The sequence below is a fragment of the Vanessa cardui genome, chromosome 5 (assembly GCF_905220365.1).
Source record: "Vanessa cardui chromosome 5, ilVanCard2.1, whole genome shotgun sequence".
Taxonomy (NCBI): Eukaryota; Metazoa; Arthropoda; class Insecta; order Lepidoptera; family Nymphalidae; genus Vanessa; species Vanessa cardui.
The window spans coordinates 14,747,387-14,768,931 of record NC_061127.1 but is presented as its reverse complement, the minus strand read 5'-3'; the positions used below and the strand labels follow the sequence as shown (position 1 = coordinate 14,768,931).

Below are 21,545 nucleotides of genomic sequence, written 5' to 3'. Positions count from 1 at the left end.
AAAAATTTTATACCAGTTAAGTTGTGTAATACACATACACAACAGTGTAAAGTTAATACCAGCTTGTCATACCCAGGAAGGTTGCTGCTCCGCACGATCTCGGACCAGGACTTCTCGGAGAGCCAGGAGGGTGCGGGGTTCTCGTACGGGTTGTCCAGTGCCACGCCGCCCGTCAGCAGGAACGACAGCAAATCATCGTCCAGCTCACCCTGGATACTTGTATGATGTTAATACATGAAGCGTGTTCTTGCTCACAAAGTAACAGCTATGAGCTACATTGCAATATTAATAACGTATTTTATAACTCAGTATATTAACGTAGGTTTTTTTCATTTGATATTCATATTTGATATATCAAATTGCTAAATCATTAATCAAATCCAAGCATATCTAACATTTCAATACCTTAGCTCTTAAAATGCCCAATGTGAGAACGAGAGAGAAGATAAGCTTGTCTTTTTCGAAGAGACTGCGACACACGTTCTCATAGACGCTGCGGGTGAAGAATGCGTTGAGTCCCTCCAGGCGTTCGTCTAAATTATCACTTTTCGGAGAGTTCTGGATAGCCTGGTTATATAGGTTTATGAACCTGAAAACAAAAAAAAAAAATACTATCAGGCATCATCGGCTTTTTGATTTTTATTTACAAAGGCAAATAAACTACCACACAAATCTTATCCAGTAACTGATATCTATATTGAAAATAAAACACACAATACAATCATTTTACCAAAAACTAGTGAACTCGCACCGCTGAACAATCAGATCAGAAGACATTTATTATTGTCTCGAAATGTTTTTTCTAAATAATACATTTAATAACTTCTGTACTTTATCTTATGTATAATGTTAACAAAAGTAAATTATCTAACGACTTAAAACTAGAGTTTATATAGCAATAATTTATATGAGCAGGAAGCCATTTTAACAGGATTAAAATGAAAATTTTTAGCCCATTTCCTGCCTGTTCTAACACTATTAGGAGTGCCAATATTTTGATTGCTATTATACACTGCAGACACCACACCGAGGGGACAAACTTACCAATTGAGTGAGTACTGGTACATGGGATCAATATTAGCGAGGTCCGAGATGCAGAAGAACAGCACGGAGCTGTGCTTGGAGACGGGCACGTAGAGCAGGCGCGCTTCGTCGATCTCTATCTCCGTGACGGCGGCCGCCGCTTGCTTCGCCTCGATCTCGATGGAGAGCACCTTTGACGACGACAGAATCTGATTCGCAGACTCGTCTTCTAGAATATTCCCCGCCGAAGACAATACCTGAAATGAACGACATGGTTAAATTTTTATCAATAATTAGAGTTGAGGGTGATTATCTACAACAACAGCCTGTAAATTCCCACTGTTGGGCTAAAGGCCTCCTCTCCCTTTGAGGAGAAGGTTTGGAACATATTCCACCACGCTGTTCCAATGCGGGTTGGTGGAATACACATGTGGCAGAATTTCTATGAAATTTGTCACATGCAGGTTTCCTCACGATGTTTTCCTTCACCGCTGAGCACGAGATGAATTATAAAGACAAATTAAGCACATGAATCAGCGGTGCTTGCCTGGGTTTGAAACCGCAATCATCGGTTAAGATGCACGCGTTCTAACCACTGGTGATTATCTATTAAACGCATATTATAAATTACGTAAAACTACGCTAAACTTATGACTAAATCCCAGTAAAGATTTACCAGAAATATCAGACCAACAAAAGTCGTTCCTTTTTTTCTTCGATCTTGTTTGTTGTTTCACATAAACAAAATAACGAAAAACCATGGATCCAGAATGCACGCCGGCTTTACAACATTACCTCCAAGATCTTATCTTCTATCTCTTTCAGCGTCCTTTTATTATTGGCACCTTCAACAATCAGCTGATTCTTTTTAAGTTCCAGTTCAGGTCGATCTTGAGCTACTACTATACCGAGAAGCTGATCCTGGAGTCCTTGGGGTGTTATCATGAAGTTCAACAATGTGACCTGCGAAAATGTAAGTACATAGGTATATTTTATTCCTTCAGTTACAACCATTGACAAATGATTATAATATTTATAGTTATTAGATTTAATGTTGAAAAGTTTTACTTATATATAGAAATTTATAACGAGAATTTGCAAATAACATGGATATATCGCAATTTTAAAAGTACATTAGTCGTAATCCAGTACTAAGACTGACCTTAACAGCTATTTCCGGTAGATAATGCGGGTTACTCAATCTCGTAGTGATGTAGAAACGAAAATCGTGGTTATATTCCAATATATTGTCACCTAACTTCAAGCAATCTATTCCGCCAGATCTGTTAATATATTATAAATATTAAGTATTTTGTATTCAATATATTTAGCAGTAACATAGAAAAAGATTGGTTAGTATATTACTTATCAAATTACACAAGGCCATGAATACCTCACATAGTTCTTCATTTGAAACTCCTTAAAACAACAAAAACAACAGCCTGTAAATTCCCACTGCTGGGCTAAAGGCCTCCTCTCCCTTTGAGGAGAAGGTGTGGAACATATTCCACCACGCTGTTCCAATGCGGGTTGGTGGAATACACATGTGGCAGAATTTCTATGAAATTTGTCACATGCAGGTTTCCTCACGACGTTTTCCTTCGCCGCTGAGTATGAGATGAATTATAAAGACAAATTAAGCACATGAATAAGCGGTGCTTGCCTGGGTTTGAACCCGCAATCATCGGTTAAGATGCACGCGTTCTAACCACTGGGCCATCTCGACTCAAAACTCCTTAAAACAATCTAGATAAAATATAATTCCATCACTACCTGAAAACATTCCTCAACAGCACAGGTTCCAGCACTGCGTCTAGCTGTTCGCGCACGTTTTCCAGTATAACTGGCATCCCCAGCTGGATTGCATTCTCCAGCACACGAACGTAATTGGGATCGCTCAATTTGATCACCTTCAATTGATTATCTCGCTCCATATTTTTCACCCACTTGTTTGCTTGCTCTGTAAATATAATACCAGACTTTTATAACGGAAGACACGCACGTCCAGTTCAGCCCGGCGTTTGGAACACTTTTTTAAGCTTAAACTTGAGTGCCTCATATAACACATATAGTCGCTGATTCTTTCTATTTGGACATTAAATGTGGCAGTCAATTGTTTCTGATTGTGAACACACGTGTACAATTTAATACGTGCTGCACATTTCACTTGTCTTCATAAGCTTGCATTTACCTTAAATCGATAAATATCAGAAATTTTATATACATATTTTGAAGGTACTCTACAATATTCAGGCATATAAACCACTGACCCTGAGGGTCGATCATCAGCGGCCACCTTCTCGACTTCTCCACGATGATTCCGTTTTCTATGGAGAAAGCATCCACGGGTAGTCCGGCAATGTTCCAGGCACGGATCACCACAGGTTCACCCAGTGTGCTGATCAGACTGAAGATTTCCGAGCATGGGATCTCTGCAGAACAATAAGCCATTAAATATGTACTAATACAACATTGTCATCTTAGGTTAGTATAATTATAAATTTAAAGTCAATTTTAGTAAAACCCAATACAGATATACCCTTACCTAATTTGATTGCTCGTTCGTTCCACATTTGCACGAGTTCTCGCCTGTAGTTGACAGTGTACGGACCGAGGTAGGCAATAAAACCAGCGGCGAGTAGAACATCCCCTGTTATTATGAAACATATCGTAATTCAATTTTTGATTTAAATAATACTTTATTCAAGTAACAAGCCATATTAGGAAAGCACATTTAAGTCGCCAATTGATATCAGGCTGTTCTGTGAAGGTAATCTTAAAAGCTCAGATTTCATTAATCATTCTAATTATAAAATTTAAGATGTTTTAAATAAAGTCATCGATACAATCCGTATTTTTTTTACGAATTTTGTCTTGTAGTTTAAATAAAAAACAAAACACATAAAAAGTTTTTGTACAGCAATGAAATATTTATCCTCTAATTTGATAATATTTAAATTTGGGTGTGCCTCTGACCAATGATATTGGAGAGCAACTGTTGCAGCTGATTGGCAAGGTCCGTCCAGCGCGCCTTCTCTCCGCCCAGACCTCCGATCAGCTGCTCCGCGCGAGATAGCTTAGTGGAGCACAGATCTATCTCGTCCTCGAGGCCCTTCTTCTTACGTGTCATCTCCGCGAACTCGTCGTTGAGCGCCTTAGTAAACGTGTAAACTTGTTTAGAACAAATTCAAAGCTCCCGTGACCTAAACCCTAAAAAACCTACTAACATACTTAAAAAAAAAAAAACATTTACATTGACTCACTGTTACCCGTGCTTTACTACTTGGCCGATTTATTTTATAGTGGCGATATTTATTTTTATATACAACCTATATATCCTTAACCTCATCCAATCCATACATCCGGATTGGCCCATGGCCTAGAAATCGCTAATGAGCATTTTGTTTAAAATACAAAAGTAATATAAGTATTTTTAGTCTTATTCATCAAGATATTTTATAAAACGATACAAAACTGAGATTAACATAGTTAAACACGAGGGACGAGGCTGTTATAATCACGTCTCTGTTCTTAGCACACCTGCAGTTTGTCCAGTACACCTTGCAGTTGAGCTCTCTTCTCGTTTAAAGTGTTCATCTGAGTCTGTAACTCCGCTTCGGCTTCTGCAAGCGCTGCTTTCTTAGGCGCTACGACCTACGACCAAAAATACATTTATTGATACAAGTTTCAATAAAAGTGTCATCTAATTGTTAGTTTAATAAAATTTATATTATTAAGTATTTTATGTAAGATCAAATTACTTTTATTGGAACACATCGATTCAATCAAACATCAGAACCAAAAATAATATACAATATTTGTGGCTCTGATGTTTGTTAAGGTATTTCATTTTGGTCTTTATAATAAAACTATTGAACATTATATGAAGTAGGGTATAAGTGTATGGGTCTCGACCTTGATGACCCGGTCGTACACGTCCATGGCTCGCACCCATTTGCACAGGCCCTCGCACGCCGACGACACCTTCGCGATCACCACCGGGTCGAACTCGCGGTCCGGGATGTATCTGTATTCAGACATATATCATACACCAACTCTTGTATCAACTCCGTGGGTAAACGTCTCCCATTCCACGGCCGAAGAAGAAGTAAAATGTTAGTAACAACACTTTTGTTGTTACTAAACTGTAAGTGTCTACTGGCAATGTCTCCATTCCATGTTAGTCCAAGAAGTGGGAGACCACTGCTCACAAGGAACGAAATCAAATAAAATAAAAAGGAGGAACTCCAGAGGCTCTTCGGAGTTAGTAAGTTTATTTTTAATCTGACAATTATATATACCTACATAAGAAACGTGGAAATTAATCAGTGTCTATAAGTTAAGGTATCCGTTTACAAAACAATTAGCATGTATTCCTTTAAAATAAATTAAAAGAAAGCCCACTTGTCTCTGATCTTCTTCATTATGGCGGGTGGGATGTTATCCTTGTCATAGTTCTTGAGACTCTCCAGAAACTTCATATCACCGAGCATCTTCTGAGATGGTCCCCAAAAGTCTTCATAGGGTTTACCTGACCGATAAAAAATATTGGTATAATTACCTAACTGTTGTTTGACTTTTTATTATATTCCAATTCGATTTCCAATTTTAAAAGTTACATAATTTATAATTAGATTCCATTATTTTAATAAGTAATTTTTAATTGTTCTTTTACAGTTTATAACTTTAACAAGAATGGAACTCACCATTAGCATCCATTTTTCGATCACCTTTCACACCCTTCATCACGCAAACTGCTTCCATCACCAATTTCACACCAGCAGGTGGGTTCTTCATGGACTTGACAAGTGTGACGTCAGCTGGTTTCAGCGTATCTAGGGCATCTAGAGCTGCTCTGAGGGCTGGAACAGCTTCAGCGAGATCGGATTCGCAGTCATCTTTGATGGCCTGTGCTGCAGCTGCAGCTTCGTTTGCTAGAGCTTCGTCCGCACCAACGATCTATAAATATACAATTCTATTGAAGTCCCATTTTTTTATGACACAACAATTTTTTTTCTCCTAAAATGTCAAAAAATCTTTAAATAAAAGTTGATTAGAGTTTGTAAAATTCAAATTTTGACTTTTCTAAGTAATAATTTTCGTATAATCTATGATCCTTAAAACACATAAGAACATAGGACTCTAGTATCTCATCAAGTAGCGTTTACATTATTAATACCAATTTTACGTAAAAAACTAATAATATTCTATGCTTTGTTAAAATTTCAATTTCTTCTTTTTTACCTCTTTCTGTTTCTCAACGACCACAGTATCCTGTTCTATTTTAATCATGAGTTTCTCTGTCTTGTCCGAAGTTTCCACAAGCAGCGGTTGCAAGTCGATCAAATTCTGCTGCATCACGGCTACTTGGCCGGCAGCAAAGTCTAGCTGTTCGAGGCCCGTCTCGTATCTAGAGAAACGATATGAGTTGGAACTAAACAATCGTATATTTTTGTAAATCACTTTTATATATTAAACTAGTTATGCCGCAATAAAATGACCTTTTTTGGCCATTCCTGAGGTTTAAACCCAGGACCTCAAAATGTGCACCAACAAACACAGTCAAAGATAAAAGATTAAATAGACATAAAACGCTTGTAGCAACACGTACCGAATTCTCGCCCTAGTTATCTGATCCACTTTTAGGGAGTACAAATTTTGGAAGGCCTTTATGAGTTCCAAGTAACTCGTTGGAGTTACATATACTTTTCGCCTTTGTTCGTCGTAGAATCTAAAAAAGACAATTTGGTCAAAAATTCAATTTACAACAATTTTTTTGAAATATTTATTGAAAATATATTAATACCGATCGCTGAGATCTACGACGCTTATATGGAAAAGTTGACACATTTGGACACAAGCGTCGCGGAGTTCTTCCTCAACGCCCTCCATCTTCGCGATGAACATAGATGCCACACGCTCCAAGGCCTCGGTTGGCCACGCTGTAAACCTACAACCAACACCAACAGGGGTTTTCGAACATCTCAATTTATTTTATAGCAAAGAAAAAGTAACCATATTCATAAAGATTCATGAAAACAATAGAAGTTTCAAATTTGAGTATGTCATATCAATTGTCATAAATGCGCACATCGTGTGGCGTCCTTTACATTTTTGAAATCTGTAATTACATATTATACCGATATCAGCATGAACCTACGAGCAAGTGTGACAATAATTTTAATAGTTCCGTACAGTCTAATTCTTGAAAAAATCTAGCACATAATAACAAATGGGTGAAACATAACTCATAACTGTCTTTCTTTTTACGACAGAAAATTTCTTGCACATTTTCATCAACTCTACTTTTACTCATTTCTATATAAGTTACACGTAGGTATATTTATTTTATAAAAAAAAGATCAGCGTTACTAGAGTCGAGATGACCCAGTGGTTAAAACGCGTGCATCTTTAACGATGATTGCGGGTTCAAACCCAGGCAAGCACCGCCGATTCATGTGATTAATTTGTCTTTTTAATTCATTTCGTGCTCGGCGGTGAAGGAAAACATCGTGAGGAAACCTGCATGTGACAAATTTCATAGAAATTCTGCCACATGTGGATCTCAAAGGGAGAGGAGGCCTTTAGCCCAGCAGTGGGAATTTACAGGCTGCTGCTGTTGTTGTTGTTGTTTTTACTAGAAAAGATCAAATCAATCCATAAGCATGGCTTAGATAATATTTAAATATAGGATCACCAGTCGATGGTGCAGCAGTTGATGAGCGAAGGGAACATGCGCAAGCGGTTGCGGAAGGAGTCCCCGATGGGCGACAGCGCCAGCACGATGCGCAGGTTGGCCTTCACGCGCTCCACGTAGAAACCGAACATCGCCAGCGGAGTCGTCTCCATCTTCTTGCCCTGGAGGATCGAGACCAGTGAGTATACTTGGTGGTAGGGCTTTGTGCAAGCCCGTCTGGGTAGGTACCACCCACTCATCAGTTATTCTACCGCCAAACAACAGTACTCAGTATTGTTGTGTTGCGGTCTGAAGGGTGAGTGAGCCAGTGTAACTACAGGCACAAGGGACATGACATCTTAGTTCCCAAGGTTGGTGGCACATTAACGATGTAAGAAATAGTTAATATTTCTTACAGCGTCATTGTCTATGGGCGAAGGTGACCACATACCATCTGGTGGCCCATATGCTCGTCCGCCAACCTATACCAGAAAAAAATAGGCTAAACAGAGATAATCACAGATATATACATGGATTTTCAGTCCTAAAATATTGACTGAAGTAAAACATGAAATTATACACTTATTATATCCCTTTGTATAGTATATCAGTTCTATAGAATATCTTAATTAGAATATAACTTAACCAAATAAAAATATCGATACTGTATACGACACTCACGGACTCCCGAACAGCGGCCTGCATCTTGTCGAGTATCTCAACCTTTTCGTCCATGCCGTAGAGATTGGGTATGTCTCCCGTATTCAACAGCATATTAATATCTTCAACCATTCCCTCGTACATGATCTATATGACAACAGATCCTTCATTCTTTTCAATTGAACCACATATTTTTATTACTTGTAAGGGAAAGACATACAAAAAATTGATTTGGCCGGTAAATAGACCTTTAGGTTGTTATGTAAAAAAGTGGTATTGCCAGTAGTTTTTACTGATTGATTGACACTGATTTTAAAAAGCAATACATGCCAATAGAAATAACAGAATACAGGATACATTTTTTGAACATAGCCTTTAGCCGCAATGAAATATCTCATCCTTTAATGTTTCGGAATGAATGTTTGCTGTGTACAAAAGAAAAACGAATTCATTCGCCCACCTGATTGTCGGCAAACAGAAAGACCAGTGGTTTCCCAATTATGCCAGCCTTCATCAACATCTTTCGTATATCGTCACGCCATTCGCTCGGACCGTATACTCTTGAAATCTCGATCTATAAACAATTCCACTATATCACTTATTAACTATCCAGATTATGGAATAATATTCCAAACGTGCTTTCTTTAAAAGTCAAAATGTAACTACATGTTTTAATTTCAAAAATATTTTTGGCCGTTTGAAAATCTGCATTTTTTGTGTTATCTATTTTGTGATTGTCATCTCTATAATATATAATTTGAGTCTTAAATTGAGGATTCAATCAAACAAGTTTGAGGAAATACACGAAAAGCAATATTTACATATAAATATAGAAGGAGCGAGAAATGGGATGAGCCTACCTGTATAACATTCATCTCCAGGATACTAGCAGCAAGTTTGACGGCACTGCTCCTACCACTGCCACCGACACCGACCAGTAGAAGATTACCTGGAAATTTTAAATTATAAAATATCGTTTAAAATGTTTCGCTTATTTTGGTGAAAATCGTTGTGGTCTGATATAATTGGTGGACAATATTGGTAGATATTATGATCAATATTTGTTACTTCAGTGCGTACCATTGTCCTGCAGCAGCACGCGTGTGCAGCGCGATATGTGGTCGAGTGCGTAGCGGAACATCACCAGAGACATCGGGGATGAGGAGACCACGTTGTACTCCTCGAGGTAGTACTCCATCTTCACTGCCATGTCTTCGAGATCCGTCACCTGTAGCAAGATAACGTTAGGACCAAGGTATTTTATAAATCCAGCATTCTATGATATATTTTTATTAAAGGCATAAATATTTAAATTGTGATTTGATATTTGAAATGTGTGTGAAAAAGATCGACCAAGAAAGTTCAATAATAAATGCAGTTCATATAAATTTAGTTCTATATTCTGGACCTCTGTAAAGGAATGGGCTTTTTGGTGTTTGTGTGTCCAAAAGCCTTGTTTGAGCTCACGAAAAAAAGTATATGAATTAAATTATAACTGGCATCACTATAATAAATGCAGTTCATTTAAATTTAGTTATACATTCTGGACCTCTGTAAAGGAATAAGCTTTTTGGTTATTGTGTGCCCAAAGGCCTTGTTTGAGCTCACGAAAAAAATTTATGAATTACATTATAATTGGCAGCACAAATTTTAAAACTAACATTCATACCTGATCATATATCTTCGGATCAGCATCCGGTTCCATATAGTTACCGAAGAATATATTAGCAGCGTGCCTGTTGGAACATTTTTCTCCATCCGGTACGTAGCCGAGGTCAGTCAGAACTTGGTCCATATGAACTCGGTAGTGAGCGTACACTGCTTTGTAAACTATGTCGAATAACTTCACTCTGAGGAAACGAGATATTACAATACGTTATTTAACTATCTAACTAATATTAGAAATGTTCAAGTAACATTGGCTGTAGCAACTAAACCTAACGAAACCTCAATAGCTATAATAGCACATGCAAAAATAAACCAATAATTAATTATATTCCAAATTAAAGGGTATTCCAAAACTCTTCCACAAAGGGAGAAGAGGCCTTAGCCCAGCAGTGGGGCATTTACAGGCTGTTATTGATAGCAGACGCTATGTTTTCTAAACAGTACCTGTATTCGGTAAGACAGTGGAAAAGTATCGGACGGTGACTGCTGTTCGCATACCGGTCGGTGTCGTCGACGAGGCGATCGTAGAAGACGCGGTAGACCTCGTGCACCCACAGCAGCACGAGCTTGGGCGCGTCCTTGAGGTGCGAGGAGGGCACGAGCAGCACGCCGCGCACCACGCGCGCGAAGTCACGTAGATTGAACAGGTAGTGGCACTTGCTGGGCGTGGGCAGGAACTGCAGCGTCACCGCCTTGTACACCTCCATCGTGGCCGACACCACTGCCTGAGGAAGAGGAATTAATAATTTTGTGAGCTTAATTTTGTCTTAAATTTTCGCGATTACACATTGAAATAAAACTAGCTATAACGGATTTGAATCGCGTATATTAATTATTTTTAACATCCCGACGTTTCGAGCACTTTACAGCGTTCGTGGTCACGGGTAGACTCAACCTACCCGTGACGCGATTCAAATGCGTTATAGCTAGTTTTATTTCAATTTTGTGAGCTGATTATTACCTAGCAGTTTATAAAAGTGATGCTATCAAATGTACCCAAAATTGTACAATTATAATCCTTATTATCATATACATAAATATACATAATAATATAGTAGATATATACATATATAATAACGTACCTTGCTTTGTCTGGCGAGACTGTCGGGAAATCCTTTAGCGAAATGCCAGTCCATAATAGTGACAAAGATCTTGTTTAGCGTATTGTCTTCGAAGGAATCGAGAGCGATCAGCAGCATATGTCTAGTTAGACGCGACGATATCAAGTTGGAACCCCCGCCAGGAGGTAACATCGCGGACACAAAGAGCTAAAAAAAGCCAATTCAAATATATATTATTCTAACCTCAAATAATAACAATAATAACACTTTTGTTAAACTCAAATTGTAGATATAAATTAATATCATTGAATATTCCACGACTGGTCCAACCCTCAATTCTACGTCTTATGTCGGAATTTTTACCACAACCTTAGGTTAAGATTTAGGTTTTTAGAAAATAAAGCAATCTTGGCACTTTTCTAATTTGATTTCAAATGTTTCTGAGTATTGTAATATACTCAGCAATTTTGCAATGCAAACCCACCACATCGACAACTTCCTGGCGCACCATCTCCTTGAGGTCGTACCAGTGTCCGTGGTCGATCCACTGCCGCAGCAGTTCCAGGGGCGGCTGGGCCCCCCACTGCTCTCGCTGCGGCATGCTGAGATCATCCACGAATAGCACACACTAGAAAAAAGCTTAGAGATCAAATATAATTTTCAGTTCAAATCCAAGATTCAAGTCAACCTCGTGCATAAAGGATTTAATGAATATGCTAACTATTTTATTAATTGTTTTTTTATCGTAATATAGGTATTAAGTTTTTATCTTCTAAATTTGAATCGACTACGTTGTAGAATATCAAATATTACAGTTTTACCTTTTTACCCATCGATGGCCCAAAAACGCCTTTCCTACGTCTGTCCACTTTTGACATTATTATATCTTGTGTCTGTAATTAAAAATGGTATCTATATTCAATGGCAATCTAATGTGTATTCACAAGTGGTGTTACAAATTGCGAGGGTACTCCAGTTCCAAATATATTTTATTGGATATGTTAAAATAATAAGACTTAGTATGAATAAGACTTAGTAAAACCTAGTAGGTTGTTGTTTTTTACAACGATGGCCAAATAACTTATATTTTCAAGCTAACATCACGTACTACTTACCTTTAAAAAAATAGCTTATTTCCCTAAATTAATTCCTCTTTCATTAGGTTTCTTAGCTCTTAAGAAAGTCTTACCTGGTTAGCAGTAGTCCTCGCGGAGAAGTTAATTGTGTTAGTGATATATTTCTCTTTCGGTAACGAAAGTAAGAAGTTTAGAACGAGAGTGGACTTCCCAGTGCCTGTGGGCCCCACTAGTAAAATCGGTATCTTGGACTTTACCATCTTGCTAACAAAATATCGCAGACAGGCATTTTCATTTGTAAGGATAATTATATCATTCACCTGTAGATGATAACTTAATGTATAAAATAAAAAGACAAATGAAAACTATAAAAATTGTAGTACGTTTATTTTTAATAGAAATTCAGACATACAAATTAACATTAAAAAGTATTATTGAAATGAATCAATAACTTTGTTAATAATGATCTGATTACAGAATCTCTTTTACAGTCAATGTGGTAGGTGTTGTTGACCACACACCTTCAGGTGAATCAAATACCCATAATAGTTTGAATTCATAAATTTAATAAAAACGATAAAAGCTGGTCACCTTACATAATGTCGAATATTGATAAATGGTAGTTTAGCAATACCTTAGCTGTAGGGGATAGAGGAACTTCCTTCTCGAGGTCGACCCAAGGTATCCAGGTCCCGTTGTTCCTTTTATCGTACACATAGTCGAATACAGTGTCCTTGTCTAAGAATAGCTGGTTTTTATTCAGCTTAAACGACTTCGGCTTTGGATAATTGTTATTATTGCCCTCCAGCAACTTCCGAAAGAAAGTGTCGAAACCTTTACGACTTTCACCTTAAAGATAGAAGAAATATAAGGTTACAACATGTTTTCACTAGAATCATAGCTAGGTTTTGTAATTGTTCGAGATAATCAAACGTTCGACCACATGGATATGCAGTAATATCGACTAAGAAAGGTTGTTGATCAACATCAAACAATATGTGTAGATACTCAACGTAAATGACACAGGAAAACGAGAATGCTCATTTACTTCAGATAGGACCTTAAACCTAACTGTTAAATAGCTCATTGTAGTGTATGAAGCAACCATCGTGTGCACAACTCACATACAAAAATATTAATAAATATATCTTACCATTGATTGTAGCGCACAGGCCCCAGAGTAATGAAAATATGAAAGTGCACTGCAGCCAGACAGTACTGAACTGCGACTCGCCCTCCAGGAGACAAGTGAACAGACGCGTGAACGACTGCATGCAAAAGATAATGGTTGATCCATCAAATTACATTTTATCCTAAATTAGTCAGTGTATTCATTTATGAAATTTAATAAATTGAAGAATATGAATAAGCAACGTTAGAAATATTTCTAGTTTGACAAGTAAAATTAAAAATCATTTATTTAACATATACTTATCGAATTACTTATGAGATTGTTACGACTTAGTAGAACTTTATTTTGAAAATTTTAACACTCACATGGAACTGATGGATCTCCCCAACTTGAACGAAGTGTTGGCATTTGAGCAGAAACTCGAAGATAGGTGGCACGAGCCAGTCTATGAGTTCCTGGATCAGATCGAACTGCTCTGGGATGAGACGCTTGCTCAGGTGAGTGTTGTATGAAGCGAGATATGCTCGCCAGCCTGGTGAATAATCCAGGATTCGTCAATGTAACATTTTTAATGGGCATTCACAGATAGATTTTCTTACAGAAGGAGCTTTTTCTCCATCAGTGAGAAAAACATATGTGTAACGATATACATATGTATAAAATCAATTTTACTCAATATCTTATAAAAATAAAAGATACAACCCTTAAGAATAAAAAAACGAATACAAACTTTGTATCTCTCAGTGGCGCTGCCTCATCTCATTTCAACAGGCTTTACTAGTGACATCCCAATAATGTTTTTTTAAAACAAACATAATATTGAAAAGGACTACATAACTTTGATTTTTTAAGTTGTAATTAGGTGCTTATTTCAATCATACCTAATTGTTCAGGCTCCATGTAAATCATGCCGCATCGGGACACGGTGGCCGGAGAAGCGAACTCCAAGTCAGCCGGTTCGAAGATTAGGTTCATTTTGTTCGTCATCTGTTTATATATATATTGCAATACAAAATCATTTCAATCACAAATATATAAATATCTATTGCTATACTACACGTGAACACGTGAAAAATAATAATAAAAAATATCATGTGAATAGTTTCAGAAGAGATTTAGAAAACAATTTAATCTATATTCATATGTTTATTAACAATAAGTACGTATTTACAGGCCCTAGGTCTTAGTCTAGGTAGGATCTTATTTACGCTTGTCATAGTATCAGAGACTTCAAACCCACCTGTATGATCTCGCCGCTCATGAGGCACAGCTTCTTGTTGTCGTCGAGCACGGTGTTCATGTTCTCGATCCACACGGCGTCCACGGGCCCGTCGAACAGGATCCACTTGCGGTCGCGCGTCGCCGACATCGCGTACTCGCGGAACGCGATCGCCAGCACACCGTCCGACCTGACCAACACCACTTGGTAATTGACCCAACAATTAAGGCTTTATAGAAATAAACAGTACTGTCGTCGTAGTACCATTCGTGCGACGCGGGGTCGAAGCAACCGTAGAGCTGTCCCATGGTAATGGCCTTGGGATTGATGATGCGATACACGGCTCCAAACTCCTTGTGCCTCGGCGGCGGCTTCATGAGCTGCAACGCTCGTAGTGACTCCGCTAGCGCCTGATAGGCCTGAGTCTTGCCACCCATCGGAGGGCCGACTATCATAAACCCATGGCGAACTAACATCATTTCGTATATCTGGAACGGTATTTTTAAGAAATAAATTTATTTCAAAATATTCAATAATGTTTTAATTATCAATTTTAATTTTTTTATGTGTGTAACATTTAATAATTTTTGATGGAAAGCTTGTTTTTGAAAATAATTTAGAAAATGACTAATTGCAAAACAGGCACTAAAAAGAAATAACCCAAACTACATAATGCTCAAAGGTTAAAATAATTAGTTAATTATTTTAGCACAATAGTTGTTCTTGTGTATACCGAATACTTTCTGATAATTCTGAAACTGAACTATCATCATAACATCCATCACCTGTATGATCTTCTCGAGGTACCATTCGGTGGGCTGCAGGTTCCTCTTCTCGAGCTCCTTGTTCACACAGCGCAGCAGCTCAGCGCGGTCGGGCTGCGGGATCTCTACACCCGGGAACAGATCCGAGTATATACCCATGAACAGCGGGACATCCTGGGAGAGAGACCATTATTGTCTTAATAAAGCTCCTCGTAATTTGACAAGTGATATTTCAGTTCAAAGACCACTAGATAGAGCAAATATTTAACATTTTTCGCTAATATTACTTGGAAAACAAAAATATAAAGTCGACTAAAAAAATATATCTCAATTGTTGATTTAGATAGTATGTTAATGGCATTTGATATATAAAATACGGTAGGTGTGTAGTTACCATTCAAGTCATCAATTATTGTACTTGAAACAGTAATAGTTTATATTTTTATATAAAGTTACTACTACCCAGAGCGCACTGACAGTGTTATAAGTGGTTTACGTATGGTAAATAATAGATAAACAAATGACGGTCATCCAACGTCCAATTTACCTGAGATAGAAACTTGGGCATGTTGACATCAATAATAGCCCTCAACACTAGCTGAGATTCGTCTTTCTCGGGATAGTTCTTCTTGAGCGCTCCGGAAGCGAGCAAGACAGACTTGACAGCTCGCATTCCGTAATCGTAATGGTTCTGAGAGGAGAGCTGTTCGGAGCAGAGCTTGTAAGCTTGAACTATTTTCCGAGCTAACCTGAAATTTCAATCTAATAATTACAATAAAACTTGGGCCATATGGACTGCCGCATCATCGTCAAGCTGAAATCTATATTAATATTAGAAATGTGAAAGTAACTATGTGTGTCTGTCTGTCTGACACTTTCACGACCAAACCACTGTACCGAAGTTGATGAAAATAGGTATTAAGCAAACCTGAACTCGAATAAAAGAACATACCCTAATTTTTTCATCTGACACATGACAACCCTAAAACGCGAACGAAGACGCGGGCAACTACGAGAATACTAAAAATAATATAGTATGTCAAAAATAAAAACATGAGTTAAGTCTGCATATCCATCATAGAAGAACAATTTTGACTAAGTAGAATAATACTTACGGGCCCGCGTTCACGAATCCGTTGGAGTAGAGGGTAATCTCCCCAATCATGGCATAGTCCGGCACCATCATGGCCACCGTCCGGAACAGTACTTTGAGGTTATCCGGTAACTCTGTTCGTCCAGCGTATCTGAGGCAAAACACCAAAAGTTATTGCAAAAGAAATTAGTAGTAGCAAATTGTAAAAGTCATTTGATTATACGGATTACAACATTTAGCATAACATATTCTAAAATATATGCGTTATTCCGTTTATTTTGAAAGGTTCACTCTGTTACACAAAATAGGAAATCAATAGCAATACAAGTTAACGAATTTAAAAAACCAAATACAACAGGCATCAACATAATGAGGTCAAACATTTGATACCAGTAAAGTGAAGGTTTATTTTAAGCAATTGGAATTTACTTATAAATATGGGAAACCAATTTTATCAATATTATCAACTGACCCAGGGTTCATGGTAATGAAAACTGAGCAAGTTGGGTCTAAGCTAATCTCAGTTCCCTCGAAGATGAAGCGCTTCTCTCGACGCAGGATAGCGAGCTGAATGGAGAGTATCTGCTGCGCCACCACGGACAGCACTTCCAGCTCGATACGGTTGAACTCGTCGAAGCACGCCCACGCGCCTGACTGAGCCAGACCCTGAAGGATGAAAAGACAGGCGACCGTGAAATTCTATACGTAGTTTTATTAAGTGAGCACGCAGGCAATATCGACAAATTTGTGCTCTGTTGAAGGTATTTATTAATTATCGAGCCCTTTCATCTAGATTATGAAACGATATAGCGAATTTTAGCCAATGGTTATGTCACCACTTAACGCAAGATATAAAACTACAACACTGTGACTTTTTATTAGAAAACTTTGAAGCCCCACCTTGAAGAATTTTCCAAGTGCCTTGTAATCGAGTCCATCAGAACAGTTAAAGACGACGCACTTCTTCGCCACTGCTTTTGCCAGATCCTTGGTAGTTTCTGTCTTACCAGTGCCTGCGGGACCCTCTGGCGCGCCGCCCAGATTGAGCTTAAGAGCACTCATTAATGTTCTGTTAAATATATGACTAATTACATAATTATCCTGGAACAATTTAGCTTTTCTTCTAATCAGTTAACAATATAGATTACACAGAATAAGCATAGGTGTATTATCAGGTCACTACTTAATGAGAACATCATTCACTTATTCTTAAATATATGACCATTTTTAGTATCTATAAGGTAAAGAGCGTTTCGGCTAATCCTTGCACAGTTCTGTACAAAGATTAGTAGAAACACTCCGGTAATTAACGATACAAATTTAGAGCTATAGAGATTTATGCAAAAAAAAATAAACACAATGTAAGATAACGAAGAAATAAACCAAATATACCTATATGTATGTTTAAATTCGAATAGTTTCTACCTAAAACATCTGTCAGTGAGAGGCGTGGCGACCAGTCGACCGGTGTTGCCGAGGTATTCGAATCCGTAGTCCACGTCAGTGGTGACCATCGAGCAAACGATGCGGTCTCCGCGCCACTGGTACCGCAACTGAGAGATCCAGTTGAAATCAGTCACGTCGCGCACGCACTTTTTCTCCATCTCCTCGAGTATCGAACGACCTGAAAACCAAGATCACGTTAATCACTCGAGCTCACTAGAGCTGCATTAAATAAATACACACAATAGCAATAATACTACACAGCGATTCTATAATAATATGGTACGATACTATTATATCCAGTGACGACATTACGCCAAAACACACTCCTGGTAGCGTATGCAAACTAAGTGAGCAGTCACCGTGCACGTCGATGACGATTAGCGCCTCCACGGTGATGCGCGCGCCGGGCTCCAACGCGCCCTGCACCAAGTACACCAGTCCGTTGATCTGCTCAGTGCTGCGGTCGATCAGCTGTGGCAGGCTGGTGGTCTGAATCGCCTCTATCGCCTGTACACGACCACTTATTAGAATTTTCGTATTTTTATTCGATTATACAAGACGTTCTACCGCGTCGATAACTTTAAAAAAAAGTTGACTTGATAAGGCACTCGATTAAATATACAATCTACATTACATTTACTAACTACAGATTCTATAAAGAAAAGTTAGTTGATGTACCTCAGCTGTGTACTGAATGCAAGAGCCCGCCTGTACAATTTGTCCGGGCCAACTCAGAACCCAGTCCTCCCTTTTTGTAAGGGCGTACGCGGTTATAGACTCAGAGGCCACGTCTCGAAGGCTTATTATCATTTGTTGTTCCAACTGCTGCAGCCAACGTTCTACCATACCCTTGAAAACGATTAACAAAACAAAATTAACACATTTTCGAAATTATGTTTACAACGAGTATTTTCATGTAACTTAATGGAAACATTACATTTTCTATGACAACTTACTTTAGCATCAGCTGGTTGAATAGTAGAGGACAGTTTAACCATCTCTCCCTCAGCGGACGCCATGCCAACGATCTCTTTGGCTGCGTTGAACTCCAAAGTGTAGATACCTTCGAAGCATTTCTTGAGATGCGGTTGGACGCGCATTGGGTCTTTCGTCTCGGAAAGAATTTCGAGAAGTTCGTCGTTGGATAAGAAGAAGAATCTGTTGAAAGACATGAATTCATCATTATAGCATATGAAATATTAATTCTCCAAAAATTTTGTAAATATGAAGCTAGTATCACCCAGACCATTGCATGCATTATTCGTAAATTGATTTTATTTGAATATCAAACATATTCAAGTTACACTGCCCGTTTTTATCATAATATTTACTAACCTTGGGAAGAATAGCCTCTTCTTTTCTAAGTAATCATTTAAGCCTCTTTGAATATCATCTAGCAGAGCATTATTGTAGCGTAACTTCTTCAGTAGCCCAGGATAGTCCGTAGCTTTTAAAACCAGAGGCTCCTTCTGTGTGGCCCCCATGATAGTCCTCCACTCTTTATCAACGTCACGGAAGTTCCTGGCCTCAGTTGGCATTTGCCGCATTATATCCTCAGACGAAAATATTGGTTCGAGGTACATCCATGTAGCTTGACACTAAAGGAAAATTAAATATGATGAAGTCTCATGTTATTTTTATAAAATTTTGTGTTGTGCATATAATAATGTCACCTAATGATGTACAAGTACCTGCAACCACTGGTCCAGAATATCTTGCATACTAATTAACTTCTCTTCCCAAGCGACCATATCTGCTTCGAAAGCCTTGACATATGGCGAACCACGCATCGTCTGCGACTTGAGTATATGATCGTCTAATTGCTGCTGTACATCATCCAGACCAGTGAGGATGCCTACCCCGGTATCTCTATAAATCACAAAAATAAAGATACACACCGAAAAATTTTATTAAAAAATTTAGTCTCTTCGTCACTCGCGTGTCGCCATCTCACCGATAGGGCACGACTTCGAAGCGCACGCCGAGCCACTCCTCCTTCATCTTGGCGAGCGCCTTCTCCAGCGCGTGCTCCTTGGAAGCATGCTGCTCTATCTCTTCGAGTTGAGTGGCGAAGACATGCACGCCCTGCTCCACCATGTCCGCCAGCGTACTATTCGGCGTGCGCACCACCTCCGCGCCCACCAATTCGCTGATGCGCGCCCAGTGACGGTCGCGCATGCCCTACGGAAATCTCACTGGTCTTCAATCGATATTGGCAATCACTGACAGTACTGATCGAAAAGGTGCGGATATTTGTTTTATCTTAAGACATTTTATGCTTTGAAATAAACGAAAGGAAAACTGCAAATTCCAAAACGCCGTCGATGACATGTTAATATTAATTATCTAAGCCTGTCCAAACATTACTAATTTATTTAATTTTTTTCTGATTTATATTAAAAGATTTACAGATTTTCTTGCATGTACAATGTACAATGATGAACGAAAAATTGTAAAACATGCGTAACATTAGATATTAGAGATCTCAAAATACTCGATAAGGCTCAAGATCTAGTTAAATAAAAATTACAAATAAAATTATATTTTAAGCATGAGTGTAAACATAAACATATAAACAAACATAAATTTCGAAATGACGAATTCCTTACCTTGTTGCAAATAGCGCACAAAACAGGTAACAGAAGTTTGAACTTCTCCAACTTATTCCGCACCATGTCCGCGATACGCTTCGCTCCGGGGAATTCGAATAACTGTTTGCCAAGCTTATATAACAACTTCCACCATGCCTCCACGTCTTCGGCGATCCTTTCCGCGTCTAGTCCCAGGAAGGGCCCGTGATACCTAAAAAGTTTGGTTTGGTACAGACCAAGCACGTAACAATTTGAAATTTCAAGATCTAATGTTACCATTTCTCGTATCCGTCATAGAAGTCGAAAGCCGTGTGCCACAGCTTGTGGAAAGGTTCTACGCTGGCTAGCATGCTCTGCAAGCTAAAGAACACCGACGCTTCTTGCTCCAGCAGCGTCTCCTCATTGATTATTTCGTCTGCTTCACGTTTATCATCCTAATTGTAATTTTGAAATCGTAATAATTAATTATTCCATTTCACAGTGTACCTCAATTTCAGCTCTTTGGTTAAATGATACAAGAATATTACCGATAGGTTCTTAAAAATATCGTCGACTTTTCCGACAACCTCTCTCAACAGATCCAAGTTTAGTAGCGGCGGGTCAAACCGTCGGAACTGTTCCAGTTCCTTCTCGTGTCTCTTTAGTTTCTCCTCGAAGATGGCCTTTCTAGTCCTCAGCTTGTCTTCCGCCATTGTCTTTTTAGTGTTAAGAGTCTTAAGGGTGAGGTCGATTGTTTCCTCCATGTCAAGAGGCCAGAGGAACACCCGCGTGTTCAGATTTATATCTTCAACTGTTGATCCAGAAATAAGATTACAATTTAAAAACTCTTCTAACTTTCACAACCTGAAATGTGTACCTAACTTATGTAAATGGTTAATTTTATTAGACTTGAAGCAGGATAACGTAGCCATAATAATAATTTTGAAAAGAGTAAATGTACTATAATTTCTGTAATCAGGGCCAAACTATTACATTCATAACTATTATAATAAGAGTTAGATAAAAACATTATAATGGCGTTTATCCTACTGTAATGTGCCATAATGGCACCTTGACCTTAATCAATAACCTATCAGTCAGGTTGAGTTTCAGTGTGTGCCTATATGTTTTTGTATCGTAAGTATACAGAGAGTTCT

At 38.3% G+C, this 21,545-nt stretch overlaps 1 protein-coding gene across 1 annotated transcript in view; it reads right to left on the bottom strand.

The window, feature by feature from the left end:
* The window catches only part of LOC124529848 (dynein axonemal heavy chain 3), a 38,051-nt gene that overhangs the window by 9,493 nt on the left and 7,013 nt on the right, over positions 1 to 21,545 (bottom strand). Inside the window, exons 14-61 of the mRNA XM_047103772.1 lie at positions 20,937 to 21,199; positions 20,686 to 20,843; positions 20,428 to 20,620; positions 19,773 to 19,999; positions 19,510 to 19,687; positions 19,154 to 19,416; positions 18,775 to 18,976; positions 18,497 to 18,667; positions 18,178 to 18,325; positions 17,798 to 17,996; positions 17,273 to 17,441; positions 16,845 to 17,038; positions 16,395 to 16,523; positions 15,827 to 16,028; positions 15,301 to 15,453; positions 14,780 to 15,003; positions 14,537 to 14,705; positions 14,178 to 14,283; positions 13,662 to 13,828; positions 13,318 to 13,432; positions 12,799 to 13,013; positions 12,278 to 12,484; positions 11,910 to 11,981; positions 11,573 to 11,716; positions 11,110 to 11,295; positions 10,526 to 10,752; positions 10,029 to 10,209; positions 9,440 to 9,587; positions 9,220 to 9,308; positions 8,820 to 8,933; positions 8,381 to 8,506; positions 7,721 to 7,881; positions 6,830 to 6,973; positions 6,635 to 6,754; positions 6,268 to 6,433; positions 5,730 to 5,982; positions 5,428 to 5,554; positions 4,939 to 5,050; positions 4,564 to 4,677; positions 4,000 to 4,177; positions 3,569 to 3,673; positions 3,294 to 3,455; positions 2,797 to 2,983; positions 2,186 to 2,306; positions 1,819 to 1,986; positions 1,045 to 1,280; positions 406 to 589; positions 73 to 209 (exon numbers count right to left, since the gene is read on the bottom strand). Of these exons, the coding sequence (XP_046959728.1) occupies positions 73 to 209; positions 406 to 589; positions 1,045 to 1,280; positions 1,819 to 1,986; positions 2,186 to 2,306; positions 2,797 to 2,983; positions 3,294 to 3,455; positions 3,569 to 3,673; positions 4,000 to 4,177; positions 4,564 to 4,677; positions 4,939 to 5,050; positions 5,428 to 5,554; positions 5,730 to 5,982; positions 6,268 to 6,433; positions 6,635 to 6,754; positions 6,830 to 6,973; positions 7,721 to 7,881; positions 8,381 to 8,506; positions 8,820 to 8,933; positions 9,220 to 9,308; positions 9,440 to 9,587; positions 10,029 to 10,209; positions 10,526 to 10,752; positions 11,110 to 11,295; positions 11,573 to 11,716; positions 11,910 to 11,981; positions 12,278 to 12,484; positions 12,799 to 13,013; positions 13,318 to 13,432; positions 13,662 to 13,828; positions 14,178 to 14,283; positions 14,537 to 14,705; positions 14,780 to 15,003; positions 15,301 to 15,453; positions 15,827 to 16,028; positions 16,395 to 16,523; positions 16,845 to 17,038; positions 17,273 to 17,441; positions 17,798 to 17,996; positions 18,178 to 18,325; positions 18,497 to 18,667; positions 18,775 to 18,976; positions 19,154 to 19,416; positions 19,510 to 19,687; positions 19,773 to 19,999; positions 20,428 to 20,620; positions 20,686 to 20,843; positions 20,937 to 21,199 (8,014 nt within the window). The remainder of the gene's footprint in view (positions 1 to 72; positions 210 to 405; positions 590 to 1,044; positions 1,281 to 1,818; positions 1,987 to 2,185; positions 2,307 to 2,796; positions 2,984 to 3,293; positions 3,456 to 3,568; positions 3,674 to 3,999; positions 4,178 to 4,563; positions 4,678 to 4,938; positions 5,051 to 5,427; positions 5,555 to 5,729; positions 5,983 to 6,267; positions 6,434 to 6,634; positions 6,755 to 6,829; positions 6,974 to 7,720; positions 7,882 to 8,380; positions 8,507 to 8,819; positions 8,934 to 9,219; positions 9,309 to 9,439; positions 9,588 to 10,028; positions 10,210 to 10,525; positions 10,753 to 11,109; positions 11,296 to 11,572; positions 11,717 to 11,909; positions 11,982 to 12,277; positions 12,485 to 12,798; positions 13,014 to 13,317; positions 13,433 to 13,661; positions 13,829 to 14,177; positions 14,284 to 14,536; positions 14,706 to 14,779; positions 15,004 to 15,300; positions 15,454 to 15,826; positions 16,029 to 16,394; positions 16,524 to 16,844; positions 17,039 to 17,272; positions 17,442 to 17,797; positions 17,997 to 18,177; positions 18,326 to 18,496; positions 18,668 to 18,774; positions 18,977 to 19,153; positions 19,417 to 19,509; positions 19,688 to 19,772; positions 20,000 to 20,427; positions 20,621 to 20,685; positions 20,844 to 20,936; positions 21,200 to 21,545) is intronic.